The sequence below is a fragment of the Vulpes lagopus genome, chromosome 11 (assembly GCF_018345385.1).
Source record: "Vulpes lagopus strain Blue_001 chromosome 11, ASM1834538v1, whole genome shotgun sequence".
NCBI classification, from domain to species: Eukaryota; Metazoa; Chordata; class Mammalia; order Carnivora; family Canidae; genus Vulpes; species Vulpes lagopus.
The window spans coordinates 63,550,279-63,570,484 of record NC_054834.1 but is presented as its reverse complement, the minus strand read 5'-3'; the positions used below and the strand labels follow the sequence as shown (position 1 = coordinate 63,570,484).

Sequence of the window (20,206 nt, the reverse complement as noted above, 5' to 3'; positions counted from 1 at the left end):
AAGACATACAAAGCACAGCCATAAAGGAACATTAAAATTGGAAGTCCATTAAAATGAAAAATTTGCTATCCCAAGTGTGTCTGGCACAAAAGTGAAGTACAAGGTACAAACAGGTTGAAGCATCGACATTGCAGATATCATTAAAAGGTTAGTACCTAGTAGACAATATGAAAGCAGCTATTACAAATGTATGGAATAAAGATAAAACAACCCACCTGAACAAAGAACAAAGAATATAGACGTACAACTAAAAAAAAAAGAAAGAAAAGAAAGAAAACTCTGCCATTAGCATCAAAGCACTTAAAAACGCTTCACCTCCCTTATGAAGTCATTTTATACTGATCAGATTGGAAGACATTTTGAAAGCCTAGCAATATATAGTATTGTACTGGCAAGAATATGGAGTGAAGACCAATATCACACAGCGTTTGCAGGAAAGCACATTGGTAGAGCAATTTGGCAATATCTCCTAAATTTAAAAATGCTCTTTTCTTATGAACCAGAAATTACCTTCCAGGGAATGTACATGAGAGGGTGTCTTGAACTGGTATATGCTGAAAATTTCAAAGGAAAATGTCTTCCTAGATTTTCATATTATCCAGGAACAAGAAAAATCATTAACAGAATGGATAGATCATCTGTGGTATATTTATATACTGATGTAGACTATCTGAGTGAAAATGATACTACATAATTCAGCATGGATGAATCTAACAATATTTCATGAAAATAGAATAACTTACAGGAGAACATGATTTCATTTATAACAATTTAAATATACCAAAATAATTTTATGTAATTCTGTGGATACATAAAGACCAGCAAATATTAGAACTCTACTTAGGGATTAAAAAAATACAAAACATTAAATTCAACGAGAGTTTAGTGAAGGCAAAGGAGAAAGGAACATAGTCAGGGAGGGCTCAATTTGAAAAAATTTGATTATGTCAAATGTCTGAAGCAAAATCGGCATAGGTGAAGACAATAATGATTAGTTTGCTTGCATAGGTTGTCTTTACATTATTTTCTATTTCTTAATATAAAATGGAAATAGTTCATAATGACACATTTAAAATGACCATTAAATCACTTTTATTATGGGAATGAATATTGATATAAAAACAATCTATAAGGAAAGTTGCCATTCTATCAAAAGTCTTATGAATGAGGATATCATTGGAACAGATTTATTGTTCTAAATATTGTTTAGAGCAAAATCTGAGATACACAAAGACAATCATTGTTATGTCATTTCTATGAAGAGAAAAAGGGAAATAAGATTTTCACCTATGGTGATTGAGAACGTTCAGGATATTAATTTGGAAATTGTTAAAAACTAAAAACTCAAATAGTCATTGACATAGCATCATTTGGTAACTGTATCTTTTATAACTACTTGTATGAGTAAGATGGATGGAATTTTATGTTCTTTTTTATACTCATGGAACAAAAAGAATGCCTTCTGGTTTTGTCCTTAAATTTCTAAGAGTTTTTTTTTTTTTAATTTACTGAGATGGAACTATCACTATTAGCAAATAATTTGATACCTTCTCTCAAGTTCCATATGTGATTAACAAAAGATAAAAAACATATCATGACAGAGTGACTTCCTAATTTTAAATATGCTCATTAGTTGGTCAGATAATATGATACACAACTTACCTGTGGCCAAAGTGTCTATTTAAATAATAATTCCTTTTGGACAACTTTCCTGATTGCACTTTTAACATCTTTGTTCCGCAGGCTATAAATAAAAGGGTTTAACATAGGACTCACAAAGATATAAAACACGGCAACAATTTTGCTCTGTTCTACAGATGTCTCAGAAGGGGGTCTCAGGTGCATGCAGAACAGAGTCCCATAAAAGATGGTGACAGCCGTCAAATGGGACCCACAGGTGGAGAAGGCTTTGCGTCTCCCCTCAGCAGAGTGGATGCGCAGAATGGTGGAGAAAATGAAAATGTATGAGATGAGAATGATGGCTAGAGAACAGGTGAGGTTGAAACCAGCCACCACAAACATGGCAGTTTCTTTGACATAAGTGTCTGAGCAGGCAAGGACTATGAGAGGTGGGTCTGCACAGTAAAAGTGGTTGATTTCATTGGGTCCACAGAAGGAGAGGTGAAGCATCAGGATGGTCTGTGCCAGACCATTCACAAAGCCATAAATATAAGGGATGGCAACGAGATAGAAGCAGACACACCTGGACATCTTGCTGCCATACAACAGGGGTTTGCAGATGGCCACGTAGCGGTCATAGGCCATCACTGTGAGCATATAATAATCGGTGATCACCAGGGCAATGAAAAAGTGGAATTGCAGAAGGCAACCCAAGAAGGAAATGGCTTTTCTCTTGGATAAGAAATGAACCAGCATCTGTGGAGCAACACTGGTAGTATAACAGAGGTCCACAAAAGAGAGATGACTGAGGAAGAAGTACATTGGAGTGTGAAGTTTTGAGTCACTTCTGATTAACAAAATCATGCTAACATTGCCAAGCACTGTGATAAGGTAGATGACTAGGAAGACCACAAAAAGGACAGGCTGCAACTCAGCTCGATCTGTCAGTCCCAGGAGAATAAACTCAGTCACTGCTGTGTAGTTGTTCTTTAACATTGTGTGTGCGTGGCTTCAAATGAGGGCTAAAAGAAGGGAAATGAAAATGCATGTCTCTTGTCACATATCTGTTACCCCCATCATGTCATCTGATAAGTCTTCCCTAAAACTTGTAAACATTTGTGACATTAAAAATAGCTTAGTCAGTATGCAATTGATATTTTAACATCGACATTAGGGCAACTCAGGTGGCTCAGCGGTTTAGCGCCACCTTCTGCCCAGGGTGTGATCCTGGAGACCCGGGATGGAGTCCCCAATCAGGCTCCCTGCATGGAGCCTACCTCTCCCTCTGCCTGTGTCTCTGCCTCTCTCTCTCTCTCTCTGTGTCTCTCATGAATAAATAAATAAAATCTTTTTAAAAAAATCTACATTAATATACAGCTCCTTTTATAAAGGCAGTAATATTTTAAATGCTTTCCTGAAAATCTTCACATTGAAAAGACTTTACCTTATCTGCAAGATTTATTACATTAGTTCACTTACAATTTCCTTAAACGTTGCTTTTTTTTTGGGGGGGGGGGTGGCAATCTTTGGTTTCTTAGTATATTTTTGATGTGGTATATAAATCATCATCTGTTTTGCACAACTGAATCGAATGATGCATATACCTGTAGAGCTAGGTTTTGTCCTCCTGCCCCTCTCGACTCAAGATCATTTCAAGCATTTGTTCCCACTCTGCAATGCATGTGCTTCCCTTTATGTGTCCTCTGCTCAGGTGGTCCTCATAGCACCAAATCTTACTTAACTTTTAAGATATGATATGCATATGCATATGATTTCCTTTGTTTTGTTTATTAATGCCAAATATCAGGGCCAAAATTTGGTTCATGGGGCACAAAAGTCAATTATGTTTCTGGTATAAAAAAAGATGCATTGGGATCCCTGGGTGGCGCAGCGGTTTGGCGCCTGCCTTTGGCCCAGGGCGCGATCCTGGAGACCCGGGATCGAATCCCACGTCGGGCTCCCGGTGCATGGAGCCTGCTTCTCCCTCTGCCTGTGTCTCTGCCTCTCTCTCTCTCTCTCTCTCTATCATGAATAAATAAATAAAATCTTTAAAAAAAAAATATGCATATATAGTACATAAATATATATGTATGTATCTATCAGATAGATACATACATACATATGTATTTGTGATACCCCTTCATTGGAGGAGAGATTAGAGAAAACATGTATTAAAAGGCTCCCTGGTATGGGGGAGGAGAAAATAATGAAGAAAAGATTAACAAGCATATTCACACTTTACAATACTTTTATTGTAACTCTACCTCTTTTTAACTCTTACAAAAATTAAGAAAAAATATATAACCTAAATTATTTTTAAGTTTTTCAATACATGTAAATGATACTACTGGAATAATAATCATATTAATCATACAACTGAGACAAGACATAAGATACCCTCAAGTGCATCTCCCCAGTTGTCTGTAGGATAAAAATACCATAAAGACCATTGTGGAAAACCTACACCATCCTTCAATAACAAACCCAGGTATGGCAATATTATGTTGCCTCCTACTAATAGGTACAAAGCCAAGGAAGGACAAGGGTCACTTTGTAAGGCATTTTGTAAATGCCTCCACCTTCTTGTGCATTGCATTATCCAATTCTGCACATGTGGACTTTGGACTTATTTGTCCAGGATAATAAAATGCAAGACAAATCACCTAAATCAATGTAATCATAATTACTTTGTAAATCCTAACCTAACTTCTTAAGATTAATTATCATAATAGACAAGTACTCTTTGATGCTGGGATGGCATTTGAATGAATATCTACTTACTGACATATAAATCAAGTGTCCATACAATTAAAGTGTCTATTTGTTACTGTGGGTTAATGATGCAATGCAAGCTTGAACATATCAGATAATTTAGCTGAGTACTTCATGACAATGACTTTCCTTTAATGAAACAAAACACAAAGTCCTACATGATTTCAACAAAAACTCAGAGACAGATATTTATAGGGAGACAGATGTGGCTCTGGGGACACATAAGGCTTTGCATTCTTGACTTTCACACTCACCCTGAGGCTCTCTCAAATAGATGCTTGTGGCACTATTCAGGCACACAAAGATTGTAGAAGGTTGGTCTTTATTTATTTATTTTTTTAAGACGACTGATGTCTCCTGATAGGTGGTCATCATTCACTTTGAAGTGGAAAAGATTGAGTGAAGGCATCTTCATGAAATGCATTTTTAACTAACTTTATTTAAATAATTAATGTAGATCGTAAACCTAAGAGTGGCTACTCTCTATGAAGGGGTATGGAGCATTATACAATAGGATGCTTATAATTATGAAAAGTAGCATCATTACTTTGGAAGCTATTTAACACCACTCCATAATTTTCTTCATGAAGTAAGAGAAAATATTCATAGCTAGGTTTTGAGAGTCATCAAAGTCAACAGATATTGAGAGTCCTCAGTGAGACCACCTCACCAGAAAACCCACATGTCCAATTCCTAGCTATGGGGATTGACCAAGTTACTCATTTCTCTGTGTCTAAATTTCCTCATGCATAAAATTTGGTTCTCATAGCAACTCCCTTCTATGAGGTTTTTTTTTTTTTTTCTGATAAAACTTCAAATGTGTCTGACACGTAAAAAGCACTTAATAAGTTGTAGCTATTATTATATTGGGTACAAAATCAGGTCTCATCTTAAATAAGACAAAACCCAAAGTGTGATTCCAGGGATAAGAGTTTATCTAATCATTACCCATAGCCTCAGTGGCACCTAGAACAATGTTTTCCCAAATGGAGCCAATCAATCATTATATATGGAATGAATATTCTCTCTGGTCAGTTTTGTTTTCATTTGAACTACTACTCTACTGAACATTTATAAATACTTGTACTTTTAGAAGATCACTAAAATTTAAATCAAGGGGTTTGCTAATTCATCATGTTTCAGCCCATAATTTTTGTTGTTGTTGAGTAAAAGATTTATTTCCTCCTTCCAAGATATATTTTCACAATACCACAACCTACCTCTGCAAGAAGTGTGATTTCCCAATGATAGTGTGAATAGAAAGACCTGAGGATTTTATAACAGAATTGTCATTTAGGGATCAAATCCCTATGGTTTAATTATTCCTAGCAGCAAGTCATTCAGACTATGTACAGCCACTATCTTATTCTCTTGCAAATCCTAACTAAGCTCACTGAGAATATGATTTGGGTCCACTACCAACAGGGAATCAAATCTCCTGAGAATCATAAAGCAATGGGATTTATCATTTATGTTAAATTATGGTTGAATATCTTACTATTTTTTGACTGGAGGAGTAATACAATGTGTAAAGTAGAATGATACCGGGTATATAGAGTGGTTTTGGAATCTGGAATGCCATTGGTAGATCGACTCATTTCTGTTGAACTTGGACAAGTTATTTACTAATTCTGAGCTTTGTGCTTTGACTTTTTAACAGAACAATAACATATAGCTATGTATATACCATGGGAACATTATAGATATACAGGTAATGTAGATGTGCTTGCTGGTAATTCTTACCTCACCCCTTTTGTCTTTTCTTCTCTTTCTCCCTTTACCCCCTCAAGTTAAACCCTTATGGATCACACCAAGAGTTCCTTGGGTGTCCAGTTTCAGGTGAGTTTGGCCAATGCCAGAAACCAGCAGGATATCAGAGGTGGGAGAAAGAGAAAAAGAGCTCTATTTACTTCCCATTATCTCCCAGATGCACAATGAAGGTGCTAGAATGGCTGCATCCTTCCAAGAAAAACTCCTCCTGAGCTGTGTGTTGGGAAAGAAGGTGGCCAGGTACTTGCTTCCTGCTTCTAGCTCTCTTTGGGTGGTGGTTGTGGTCACTGCATGCTCATTTCAGAACAGGGGATGGGCTCTACTTTCTGCTGCTAGCTTCCAGATGTTGCAACTTCTTTGATCAATTTCTGTAGCTTTACCTGTATTCTGTGTCCTTTCACTAAATTCTCTCCAGGTAAACAGTCTGAGTGGAATGTTGTTTTATGCTGTGTCCCTAGCACAGGCCTGAGCAGTATGCGGTAGTTCTTCAATACTGTTGCAATGGAAGTAGTAGAAGCAAGAATGATTATTCATTTTGTTATAGTTTTGGGATAGAGCTGGGTTTTGAAGATTCTGGCCTGGAGCTTAAAAAGACTGTTGAGTTACCCTCCTTCTGGATCCTGAATCAACTGAGGACTACACATAGGAGTCAGCTATTGTCCATAGCAGCATTGTTGCAGGTAGAATTGAATTTGACAATGCAGCTTAAACATGCTTTTCTGTTCCTTCCTTCTGAAATGAAGTCACCTAGCACAACTCTTGGTCCCTCTTTACCTTTCCAGAGTCATGGTCAGTCACCACACCTGATTGAGTTGAGACATGTTCATGAATCACATAGAGAATTGGATGCCTTGTATTGTCTGTGTGGCAGCAGCAAAAATCCTTTCCATAATCTCACCCATCTCCACTCACCCTCCTTAGATAAATGTGTGTGGGATGTAGTAAGAGGAATCCAAAAAGTCCTTTAAAACTTTTCCCCAAAAGCATTTAGAAACCTCTGTCTCAATCCTTATTACCACAGTTGACACATTCTTTCATCTGTTTATGCATTCCAGAAACATCTGGTTATTCTTGACTTTCTGCTTTCATTCCCATTCCCTTCAAAGATTATCTTCTTGACTTCTATTTTTTTTAAAAGATTGTATTTATTTATCTGAGAGAGACACAGAGAGAAAGCATGAGTGGAGAGAAGGGGAAGCAGACTCCCTGCTGACCAGGCAGCCCAAAGCAGGGCTTCATCTGTAAGAAATAAATTATATCTATATTACAGGGATATTGTAGGTGTTAAATGGAGTTTACTTTTTCTTGGTAATGAAGAAGGATGTTCATTTTAAAATGCTTAGCTGGTACCTAGAAATACTCAAGAAATGAGAGTAGCTTCCATCATAACTGAGTTGCAAATTTGCATGCTCCACCAGCAGATAATGTAAAGTAAATGTGAAAAAAATGTAACTTTAAAAATTATCTGTATTGTTTAGTTTTTCCTTTGGAAACAATTCTGCTGAGCAGATATATGGTAAAACAAGATTCAAGGTATTTTTTTTATAGTGAATCTGCTAGGAAACCAATTAACCATATTTGTCTAGAGTCAATTTATGAAAATCCAGAGATAATTTCAACTATCAAAGCATGTATACAGAGTGTATAATGTTGACATTGATTGTAAAAACATCTGCAAGGTCATGAACAATAGGTCAGTTATCATAAGAATGATGAGCAATTCAAATTTCTAAAATGAATACAATGGTCATCTTAAATGAGGAAACACAATCTTTTATCAAGATATTATAACAATTTCTTCTTACCAACATATTTCCTGAAGGATTTGATGGTAGCATAGATTTACAACTATTAAGAAATATAAGGGATAATTATATTATACTAGAGCTTCTACCCATCTCAACAAACCAACTAGACAGAAAAACATTTTCAGAATGACAAAGAGTATATATTGAGTTTTTGTTTGTTTGTTTGTTTGTCAATTTGTTTAACTAGCGGGATTTCTGCCCACCTGACAAGTAAAGGTCTTTTATTTACTCTTTGTATGTTTATAGCAACTAATATATACATATTTTGCATATTTCTCTTATATTCTTAGAAGAAAATTTAATGATAAAATATCTTTGTCATATTACCAAAGTCCCTATTTCAAGATATAATTACATATCACATAGACTTGTAATGTATGACTTTTAAGAGAAGCTTTGGACTTAAACTATCAAAAATTAAATAAACTCTTTCACTTTAGATGAATGCCTAGTCCTTCAAATTTTAATCTTTTTTCCCTTTTATGACTTATGAGGCCCCTTATCACTGAGTCTTATCACTGATTTGAATCCATTATGCTTCCCTTTGGCCTTTTTTGGTCTCTGATCTACATGATTGCTTTGGTGGACTCCACCAGGACAAGTGCATCTTGCAGTCTTTAATCTTTCTTGGCCAGACACAGCCTGCTATGTCTTCCCAGCTGACCCAGCTGGCTCTTGAGGAAACTATAGGCCCCCATTTAGGATCTGCTTCTTAGATTCTTTCAGACATGGCCTGAGAATGCTACTATGTAGTACTCAGCCTCACTGATGCAGCACTCCTCAGGTTCATCTCTTAAATATTTTTGTACTCCCCTACAAGGGGATGCAGAAAATTTGAAATTTGGGTGCTGCCCATGCCTCATGGAAACCAAAGAAACTGTGGAAACATTAAGTCAAGTCCAAGGAGCAACTGTTTAAGTAAGCTAATCCCAAAGTCTACTTTTCCTAGGCTATCTGACATGTTGATTCAGGAAAAAAGCCCACAGCAAGGATATCAGGAGAGTCAGTCTGAGAGTGAACTCCTAAGGCCCTAAATCTTCTTTCTTTTCTTTTTCTTTTTCCTTTTCTTCTCTTTCACTTTATTTTTATTTTTTTTTTTAATTCACTCATTAGTATGCCCATGCTAAAGGGCCAGGCTTTGGCTCTTTACTTTCTCTCCATGATAATCTACATATTTTTATGTCAAGCATTTATGGCAGATGAACTTCAGAGGAGGAAAATCAGCTCAATCATATGAAAGGTACAATATTATTTTTGTTTTTCATAATGGTATTATTATGAACCTGGTCCAGAATTACTCGGACTTTACTCTCCTTTCAAATTCTAACATAGTTAAGATCCAAAGAGGAAATATTATAAGAGTATAATATTATATATCAGGAATTAAAAACTAAACATATTGTTTAAGTATCCACACTAACACGTCTGAACCAGTTTCATTCAAACTAACCTTTCCATGAGACCTGAGAGTCTAAAAATTTATTCCCTGCAACTTGCAATTTAATTCACAAGAAGAAATGATCTTAGATTACTAAATGAAAATGAAATAAGCTGCTGTTTACATGGAAGGCCACCAAGTCACAACCCTCTGCATAGTCTTGTTGTTTGAGTATTCATCAGTAACTCTTCACCAAACAACAATTGTGCACCCAAAATGTTGTATAGATCTCTCCAGGAGATGGCAAATGAAATTGACAAGAATTCTGTCCCCAGAGCATTGCCTGTCCTGTAAAAGAAATAGGGAGGTTATATAAAAGGAGGCAAATACCACAAGAGAGACAGAGAAAACCACCAATGGCATCTCCAAGGGGAAATACTATCCCAGCTGAGAATATGATGAGCAGAGTCATGGCAGAGAGCTTTTCCTTATGAAGAATGCAATACCTTTTTACTTAGCCTAGAATGAATCTCCCTATCAAAATTGGTACCCCATGTTTTTCACATTTAATGAAAGATACTGCATGCATCTAAAGATTAACCCATAATTTAGGATCCCATCCATTAAGAAATTACTTCTGTCTTTTGTAAACATCCCCAGAGGGAATCCTAAGGATGTCCCACAGGTGATTTCCTGATGAATGTTTCAGGGATGAGTCATCCATAGTTAGTCATTCAGGTATAAATCCTTCCACTTTGGGGACCTTCTATGAGGCTTGGAAATTACTATCCCTCCACAGGTAAGTCTCACAATTCTGAAAATCAAGAACTTCTAATACATTTTATTTGATTTTTTACTATCTTCTCTTTTGAATGTAAAATGGAATTATTAGGGGCACCTGGGTGGCTCAGTGGTTGAGCTTTGGCCTTTGGCTAAGGTCATGATCCCAGGATCCTGGGATAGAGTCACACAGGAAGCCTGCTTCACCCTGCCTTTGTCTCTGTCTCTCTCTGTGTGTCTCTCATGAATAAACTAATAAAAATCTTTTTAAAAAATAAAAAATAAAATAAAATGGAATTATTAGTGATTATAAGAATTGCCACATTAAGACAAAACTATAGGCAGGCAGACTCAGACTCTTTCTGACAAAGACAGATTATGACTGGTAGTATATTAAATCAAGCCTTGCAACCATCCCAAACTTAGTTACAGATCCATTTCACAATACAGCTAAGATTTAGATAAGCTTACATGTTGAGCTTTAGCCAATCCTTGGATTTCAAAAAATCTGTACATCACACTTCCCTTTTGACTTTTCCACCTCCAAGCCTAGGGCCTTAGAATTTGGCACAAGAAAATACATTCCCACTTCACATGTCTCTAACAATTTCATATACTTTTTATTTATTAAGAGAAAAATTTAAAAGGGATTTGGGTAAATGAGTGATAGATTAAGGGTGAGAAACAAAAAAATAAATGTGAACATCTCCCCGTCCTCACTTGAAAGGGCTTCTCATAGACTTTTCCAATTCAAGTTTGCACTGAAATATGATGGCACTGCAATAACCAGGATGATCAAAACAGGTTTACATTGTTTTGTTCAAGGGGAATACACTTTTCATTACTCTGTTTCTTCTTTTTTTATTTTTTTTTCCTTAAGTAAATTCCATGCCCAACATGGAGCTGAAACTCACACCCTGAGATCAAGAGTCACATGTTCCATCAACTGAACCAGCCAAATGTTCCTTCTTTACTGTGTTTCTGTCCCTCTACAATATTGCAATAGATTTTAAGGACTTCTCAGCTGAAGCATCCCATTTAGCTAAAGTTCTCAGAAAAGATTCCTAAAGGCTTGAGCTTTTTGTTTTGTTTTGTTTTCTTCCCCTACATTGTTCATAGACCTTTAATTCCTACCTACACTAAGCATAATTGTGATTCTTTTTGATAATTCTGTTAATTGAACTATAATGATTTTATACATTTAATAATTATCTTCTTTTAGATTATCCTTATTCCTCCCCTTTTCTCACTAAACTTTCCCTTGGAATGATAGAAGCACTGAATGATGAGAAGTGGGCAAGGGTCTCCTAACAACTTGGAATGCACCCACCAGATGGAGGCCCATGGCACAGTGGGCTATGCTGTGTGACATGTGACTGAAAACTTTTTGATGGCCATTTAACATGACCTGCATGGCATTTTTTTAGGTTGTATTTATTTATTCATGAGAGACACAGAGAGAGAGGCAGAGACATAGGCAGAGGAAGAAGCAAGCTCAGCGAGGGGAGCCTGAGAAAGACTTGATCCCAGGATCCTGGGGTCACAACCTGAGCCAAAGGCAGACACTCAACCACTGAGCCAACCAGGTACCCCTGCACTGGCATTTTTAAAACACTGAACACTTTAGTGAGTATAAGAACACATGAGTTCTTCTCTTCTACTCTTTCACTTCAGGTCATAATTTGAGATATAACTATATCAAATTTACTTCTGTAGGAGGTGTTTTTCCATGTGTATCCCCAAAAGAAAATCCTGGACTGTGTGTAGTAAATGATAGGATGGTATGATCATTAATAAGAAAGCTTACTTCTTTTTCCTTTTATTTCTGAATGCAAGAAAATTTGACATAGGGTCATGGAGACTCTTAGAAAGATTCTCTTTCTTCACGCCCAAAAAACCAACAGAATGCCATCAAGCCTAAGTCAGAGGATGGGATATTTCCTTCTTCAAACTAATGGGGAAATATTTTGTCTGTCTGCATTGATGACGGCAAGTTCTATACTTAGGGAAACTGTGGTAATACCTAAGTATCCTCTGTAAGGGGAAGGTGTAAACTCTCAAAGGATTAAACCATATGATAAACCTTTTTATTTAGTTTAAACAAATCATATCAACTGTCTCATTCAGTACTTCAATCCTGACTGTGCATTAAAATCATGTGGAAAGCTTGTTCAAAAATATGTCAATGTGTGTACCCCACCTGAGTTGAGCTGTGACCCAAGTATCAGGGTTTTCAAAACTTCCACATTAGAACCCAATGTGAAGCCAAAGTTGATAACCACTAATCTGAGTGTTGTATATGTCAATATATTATTTTAACAAGAAACAGAGTTAGTCTTTAAAAGGTATAAACTTTTACTATCCTTCTGGCCTTAAAAAATTATAGGTAACTCACTTTTTCAGTCCTGAGTAAACTTCCATCTAACTGTCCAACTTGCAAAATTTAATTGTCAATATTCAGAGCTTTAGGTCAGGTACCATTATCACTAGCTCATGTTATAAAAACAAATCTATAATTGTACTTTCTCCTGTACATTGTTTAATGGCAGCTAAAATTTTTGTAGTAACTCAGACTCCACTGGTACATCAGGGAGATGAGAAATCTACACATCATGAAAAAAATCAGCTGATGTGAGTTGGCAAAGTTTCCTCTTTGATTCCTCCATTTATTCAACTAATTATTATTGTGTTTCTACTGATTCAGGCATTGGCTGGTTCTAGGGATAGGGCACGCACAAAGTTCTTGCCCTCCTGTGGTTAAGCTTTTAATGGAGGAGAGACAACAAAATATGTAACTAAAAATTATTTATATAAATAAAAATTTCATAAGTTATAAATGAGCAAAAATAGATCATGGGCAATGATTAAAGAGCTAAGGAATGGAGCTTAACTTGAGAGGTCTAAATGAAGTGATGAAATGAGTCACTCAAATGCCTTGTAGAACTTTCAAGGCAGAGACATCAGTTTATGTAAAGGTCCCAAGGTAAGATTGTGTTCAACATGTTCAGAAAACACTAGAAGGACAATGTGGCATGAGAAAAAGAGAGACTTTTATATTAGACCTAATGTTAGCAGAGGAACTGCTGACAAATTATTCTAAGATTCAATGTGTAATCTTCTGAAGGTAGAGCAAAAAAGGCTTCCTAATAGTTAAATACCAGGTGTGAAGTCAAGGGTATGAGATAAAATGAAATATGAATATTATATATAAAAATAAAATAAATTGGGATACTGTGAGATAAAAAGAGACCATGAGATCAAAGGGGATATTAGGTGAAAAACATTCCAGACCATCAGTGACTGTTTTGGAACAAAGGAGATGGACAGATATCAAAGAAGCAGGAGAAGTGTATTGCTATAGGAGAATAAGGAAGAAATTAGAAAGAAAGTGAATATCAGTAAATAAGGATGAAATTAGGAAGAAACTGAACACCAATAAATATACAACAGGCTCCCAAGAATATATGTCACTCCAATTACAAAAGATTGTAGACAACCAGTCTACAGAGAGTCACCCTTTCTTCCCATTCCTTGATGAAGCATTTATGTCATAACCAGATTATGGCAGTAGTCATGTTTGAGTGCCAAAAATTCTGATCCTATAGTCTAATTAGGGACACCAATGAGTCAAGTTGAATTCCATATGTGCTAGGCAAGGAAAGGTGAGAGTGACAAAGCAGCCAGCATGGCAGATGCATGGACTTCAAATATATTATCCATTTCTCCAGCACCACCAACCACCTTATGGCAACTACTGAAACTCTTCCACCAAAGGGAGGAAGTAACAACCTATTTAAACCTCTCTTTTCAAAGCCAGTTTGTGTTAGTGCCCATTTACTTTTACTTTGTCTATTCTTGAAATGCTTACAATTTATTTCTGTTTTTATATTTGACAAATTATTCCCTTATTAGAGTAAATGAAGATGGACATACTTCTCCCACACAAAGGCACTGAAGCAACTGAGTTCATCCTGCTGGGACTGACCAGCCAACAAGACCTGCAACCCATCCTTTTTGTGGTGTTTCTACTGATTTACATCATCACCCTGACAGGAAACTTTGGATTGATTGCATTAATCAGATTCACTCCCCGGCTGCAAACACCAATGTACTTTTTCCTCACCCACTTAGCATGCATGGATATTTTTTATTCTACTAATGTCTCTCCTCAGATGCTTGTTAATTTCCTCTCTGAGAAGAAAACTATTTCCTACACAGGGTGTCTGGCCCAGTGTTTTGTTTTTGTGACTCTGCTCCTTACTGAGTATTACATGCTTGGTGCCATGGCCTATGACAGGTACATGGCAATCTGCCATCCGCTGCATTACAACAGCAGAATGTCCAGGCCACTTTGCATCTGCCTTGTCACTTTTCCCTACCTCTGGGGTTCTATGGTGGGCACAATGCAAGTAATATTGACCTCTCGCTTGTCCTTTTGTGGACCTAACATCATCAATCTTTTCTACTGTGCTGACCCACCTCTCCTCATGCTGACGTGTTCTGACACTTACATAAAGCAGACTGAACTATTTGTGTCTGCGGGGATTAACCTCACTGGTTCCCTACTCATCATCCTCATCTCTTATGTTTTCATTTGTATCACTATTATGAGGATCCATTCCAGTGAAGGGCAGTGCAAAGCCTTCTCCACCTGTGGCTCTCACCTGACCGCTGTCACCATGTTCTATGGGTCCCTATTCTGCATGTATCTGAGACCAGCAAATGAGCAGTCTGTTGAACAAGGGAAAATTGTGGCAGTGGTCTGTATCTTTGTGAGTCCCATGTTGAACGCATTTATCTACAGCCTGAGGAACAAAGATGTGAAGCAGGCTTTGAGAATAGTATTTATGAGGAACCTTGGTACAGTGGAGAAAACGTCTATTTTGACAGTCTCCCAATGAAAAAAAATCTCAAAAACAACCAAAAAGCAAATCATTTTGGTTGTATCTGAATGCAATTCTCTGGAGTAACAGTAACATTTTTTGTGTATGCATAGTTTAGGACCAAATGAGAATCCTAATGGAAACAACAAATGGGACCATTGTATGGAACTAATGACTGATAGGAAGCACAACAACAGAAGTCAGCTGTTTATAATTAAGAAGGGTCATGTGTTTAGCTTCACTCAAGAACTGACTTCCAGTTGATTGGTAGGCAGAGAAGTTCTTCCTTTCAGTTCATAGGTCAACAATATTGATCATCACTGAGCTATTCTTACTAGCAAAGTGAGGTGCTTTGCAATATATTTTCTGAATATGAAAATGATTTACATCCAGAGGCACCTAGGTGGCTCAGTGATTGAGCATCTGCCTTTGGTTCAGGTTGTGATCAGGGTCCTGGGATTGAGTCCCACATCAGACTCCCCAGAGGGAACCTGCTTCTCCTTCTCTCTCTGCCTATGTCTCTGCCTCTTTCTGTGTATCTCTCATTAATAAATAAATAAAATCATAAAAAATAATTTACATCCATATATTACATAGTTTATTTTTAATGAAAGCTGATTATCTTCTCAAAAAGGCTCAAAGCTCTAATTTCAGATATTTGTTTTCAATACTTTTTTGGTGCATTGTTATGTCTACTAATCTTGATTTGAAAACCATCTGTGTTTTATTATTTTCACAAATAACCTAACTTTTTACATTTTAATTACCCAAATTATTTCTTTCATTAGTTTCCCTAAATCAAAACAGATATCTATATGAATGGGAGATACCCGTTCTGGATATAGAATTTTCGTTGCTTACAAGGTTTTTATGATTTTGTTCCTACAATATTGACAATTATTTGCTCTATAATGCTGCATATTACCTTTCAGTTTGTATCTACCTATAAACTATTTTAAAATAACAGTTGCTTTAGAGATGCCTGGGTGGCTGTCAGTGAAGTGTCTGATTCATTTCAGCTCAGGGTATGATCTCAGGTCATAAAATGGAGTCCCTTTGTGCTCAGCATGGAGTCTGCTTAAGATTCTCCCCTCCCTCTGACCCCATCGCCCCCCCACACACACACTTGCACCCTCTCTCTCTCAAGTAAATAATCAAAAAATAAAATATATACCTTTTCTAAGAGTTTCAGTTGATACAACAAGGAAGCAAACAATCTTAAATGATGTCTTAATATTTTTCTAATATTAATAAAGGCAGAGTGAAATGGTCACTCTCAAACACAACTAGTCCTAAATGTAAATAGTTAATGCTTCCTGGAGAAAATTTACCAATAGAAAAAATTAACCAAAGCTTTAAAATTGTTCAGAGCATTTAATTCAGCAATTCCCCAACCTAAGGAAACAATTAAGTATGTTCATAGAACATAATAATAATATAACAATAATAGGGTACATTATTATGTAATAATCATAACAATAATAGGGTACAACAATATGATGGAATAATGGTTTGCAAGACAAAGTATGTAAAAATAAAGTGCACCATTTTTAATAAGGGATTATAAGTAACTCTTGCTTTTATTCCAAAATTGAAGAATCCTTCAGTATTTTTCAATTTGTTTTTCTACAGTTGATATGTAATATTTTTGCAACCAAGTTCAAGGATGATTTAATTTTGTGCATCATACTACTTTAATATAAAAAAATAAAATAAAATAACAAAGAAAAAGTGATGTTGACTATAAATAGTCTGTATGAAAATATAAATATTATACTATCAAGTGAAAAATCAGTGTTTAAACTCATAAATGGTAAATGATTCAAATTTTGTTTCATGAATTATAAGAATATGCATACATATGAATTCATTGAGAAAAATATAACAAAATACAAATAGAAGTTGTCCATTGATTTAGGACATATCACCAAAAAAATGTTACTCCATCACATCTGTTTACATTTTTATATGTGTATAATAAACATGTTTGATGGAATCAGCCTTATTCAATCAACCGAGACATGAAAATGGAGCCTAACTGCAGGTCATTTAGGTTATGTTCTGGAAAATCACATAAATACATACAATAAATCAATGAATTGATTTCACATAAGTTTTTAGTACTGTGGCCTTCTACAATATTGGTTGGGAAAAATTTATAGAATGCTTAAACCTAGGAGAGATTCATATATTTAAAATTTCCCTAAGGTGATTCCAGTGATTACTCAGGCACCAGAACCATTATTCTATACCATTCATTGAAGAATAAATTATTTCACAATTTTTTGAAGAATAAAATTAATCATTCTATTTTGAAACTCATTATGGCTCTGTGGACAGCATAATTCAGAAAGTTGGATTTCCAGTATTCTTATCATACTGAATTAATTCTAATACTTACTCCCAAGTAAGTAAAGATGCTAAAATATTTTATGGAATTATTGGATACCACCCAATTTATATGTGCAGATTTTTTTGCTACAGAGAATATTGTTTAACTTCAACATTGCAGTTTTTATTAAAATGATTTATTTGAAGCTATTAATTTTGAGAGGAATTTGCTAATGTCATTGTGAGTTTATGAAGAGACTATATCATGACTAGAGAGTAGTACATTTGCCCTGTGATGGGATTCACTATGTTATTACAAACGTTAAATAATTACAATGAACAGATGCCTACACTGCAATTTTATGAAAAATATTTCCCTGAATGATTTGCTGTATAGCATGGATCACATCCTTGTTCCTTAGACTATAAATCAATGGGTTCAACATTGGGCTTAAAAATGTATAAAAGACAGCAATTATTTTAGACTCCTCTATAGACTTCTCAGATGGACTCCTTAAGTACATGCAGAAGAGGGTGCCATAAAACAAGGTGACTGTTGTCAAGTGGGAAGCACAAGTAGAAAAGGCTTTGTGCCTGCCTTCAGCAGAACGGATCCTCAAGATGGCTACAATAATGAAAAGGTAGGATAGCACAATGATGAAGAGAGAGCTTGACAGAGTCAAGCCGGCTACTACAAGCATCGCCATCTTTTTGACATGGGTGTCAGAGCAGGCCAACAGGATAAGAGGAGGATCTGCACAGTAGAAGTGGTTGATTTCAAGGGAGTCACAGAAGGACAAGTGAAAAGTCAACAGTGTCTGGGAGAGTCCATTAAGGTAACCACAAGTATAAGAGATCACCACTAGGGAGATGCAAATGTTCTTGGACATTCTGGTACTGTAATGTAGAGGGCTACAGATGGCTACATAGCGATCCAATGCCATTGAAGCAAGGATGTAAAACTCAGTGATCACCAGGGCAATGAAGAGAAGACACTGCGTGAAGCATCCAGCATAGGAGATGGTCTTCTGGTCTGAGAGGAAATTGTACAGCATGTTTGGAGTGATATTGGAGGAATAGCAAATGTCTACAAAGGAGAGGTGGCTAAGGAAGAAGTACATGGGAGTTTGCAGGTGGGAATTGGTCCCAATCAGCACAATCATGCACAGATTCCCTGCCAGCGTGACTAGATAGATCACCAGAAACACCCCAAACAGGATCTTCTCTAGTACTGGGTCGTCTGTGAGTCCCAAGAGAATGAATCCCGTCACTGTAGTGTGGTTCGAGGAAGACATTTTCTTATTCCTTGAAAACTGAGAGTAGCAGAGAAGGTGAGGGATCCTGTCTAATCCAGATTCTGCATTTATTCCATCCATTTTTATCATTTACTCATGGATATACTCAGCTACTGAGACATTTCCCTATTCAAAAATCACATCAAAATATCTACATAAATATTTTTATTCTGTATCTCTTCATTATCTCTTATTTATATTGCAAACACACATACACACATATTTTCTCATATTTGTGTGTATACCTATATATTCATACATATGCATATTGTACATTAAGTAATAATATTACATATTTAATTTATATACATATTTATACATTTATACCTGTGTTCTTGAGGAACTACATATTTGATATTTTTTCACACCTTAAAAGAAGCCAAAGGAAAGAAATTCAGATATGAAAAGCCACAGACAATTGGCATCATCCAAGTGGACAAAAAAGTAATTTGGATATTTAGGGTCCCACTAACTAGGGTATGTTATTGTTTCAGATATATCATACAAGATAAATCTTCAGTACACTATTTTACTTGAAAACCATAGTAATCTGGCTTAATTTCATTCAGAAACATTTAGGGCAGCCCGCGTGGCTCAGCAGTTTAGCGCCGCCTTCAGCCCAGGGCGTGGTTTTGGAGACCCTGAATCGAGTCCCACGTTGGGCTCCCTGCGTGGAGCCTGCTTCTCCCTCTACCTGTGTCTCTGCCTCTCTTTCTCTGTGTCTCTCATGAATAAACAAATAAAATCTTTAAAAAAATAAACACTTATTTAGTGAAACTTACGTCTTGGCATTTAGGCTAAGAGGTCAGAAAAAAGAATTCTTTCTGCTCTGTAGATTCAAACATTTATTTATTCATTTACACTGAAAAGGCTGATTTTTTTTCTGTTCTACGTTCTGTGGTTACAGCAGTGAACAAACTATCCAACTCATGGAGCAGTAAGAGGCAGAACAGATTTAAACACATAGGGAAAGAAATATATTACTATGTCAGTTAGAAACAAGTGCTATGAAGAAAAATGAAGAGGAGATGCATTTAGATACAATATTTTCCACATCATTGGGATACTAATGTCCACAGAAAAGCCTATAATATATTTTTGGTGAACAAATGTAGAAAGTGACCTACCTGTAAAGAGTTGGTTTACCGTGTTTTGTAAAAGCAAGGTGGGAAGATATATAATGTATTTCTTAGATATATTCCATAGAGTATTTAAGAAATAATTCCAAAAAAAAAAAAAAAAACCAATTAAAAAAAGTCTTTGCTCCTCTGGGGCATAACCGTAATTTGATGGTCTGGGAACTGGATTCTCCTTTGAGGCAGGTATTCCCGTCTAACCTGTACATATATTACTTAGTCCTGTATGTGAAATCTTTAGCATGATTAAAAAATGTAGCTGTCAGTTTTAATACTATGAAAGATAAAATAAGGGAGATAAGTTTTGGGTTTTTTTAATGTAGTAAAGTGGGAATTCTAATTAGAAAGACTATTTTTCCATGTAAACACTGAGGTGGCATGATGTAATGAGAGTGCAGAAGAGGAAGATACAGTAGGTGAGAGATTTGAGGAG

The 20,206-nt window shown here is 36.1% G+C and overlaps 3 protein-coding genes across 3 annotated transcripts; 1 reads left to right on the top strand and 2 right to left on the bottom strand.

Moving 5' to 3' along the window:
* Positions 1–1,677: 1,677 nt before the first annotated feature.
* LOC121472094 (olfactory receptor 1030-like) lies at positions 1,678–2,616 on the bottom strand. The gene has a single exon (XM_041723096.1). The coding sequence runs from the start codon at positions 2,614–2,616 to the stop codon at positions 1,678–1,680; it is 939 nt and encodes a 312-aa protein (XP_041579030.1).
* Positions 2,617–14,051: 11,435 nt separating this feature from the next.
* On the top strand, positions 14,052–15,029 carry LOC121471598 (olfactory receptor 1030-like). Its single transcript, XM_041722390.1, has one exon. The coding sequence runs from the start codon at positions 14,052–14,054 to the stop codon at positions 15,027–15,029; it is 978 nt and encodes a 325-aa protein (XP_041578324.1).
* A 2,660-nt stretch (positions 15,030–17,689) lies between these two features.
* LOC121472132 (olfactory receptor 5M10) lies at positions 17,690–18,637 on the bottom strand. The gene has a single exon (XM_041723203.1). The coding sequence runs from the start codon at positions 18,635–18,637 to the stop codon at positions 17,690–17,692; it is 948 nt and encodes a 315-aa protein (XP_041579137.1).
* Between the last annotated feature and the right edge of the window lie 1,569 nt (positions 18,638–20,206).

What these genes read in the sequence shown, in the direction of transcription:
- LOC121471598 (XM_041722390.1), top strand. Translation starts at nt 14,052, where the DNA reads ATGGACATACTTCTCCCACACAAAGGCACTGAAGCAACTGAGTTCATC.
- LOC121472094 (XM_041723096.1), bottom strand. Translation starts at nt 2,616, where the DNA reads ATGTTAAAGAACAACTACACAGCAGTGACTGAGTTTATTCTCCTGGGA.
- LOC121472132 (XM_041723203.1), bottom strand. Translation starts at nt 18,637, where the DNA reads ATGTCTTCCTCGAACCACACTACAGTGACGGGATTCATTCTCTTGGGA.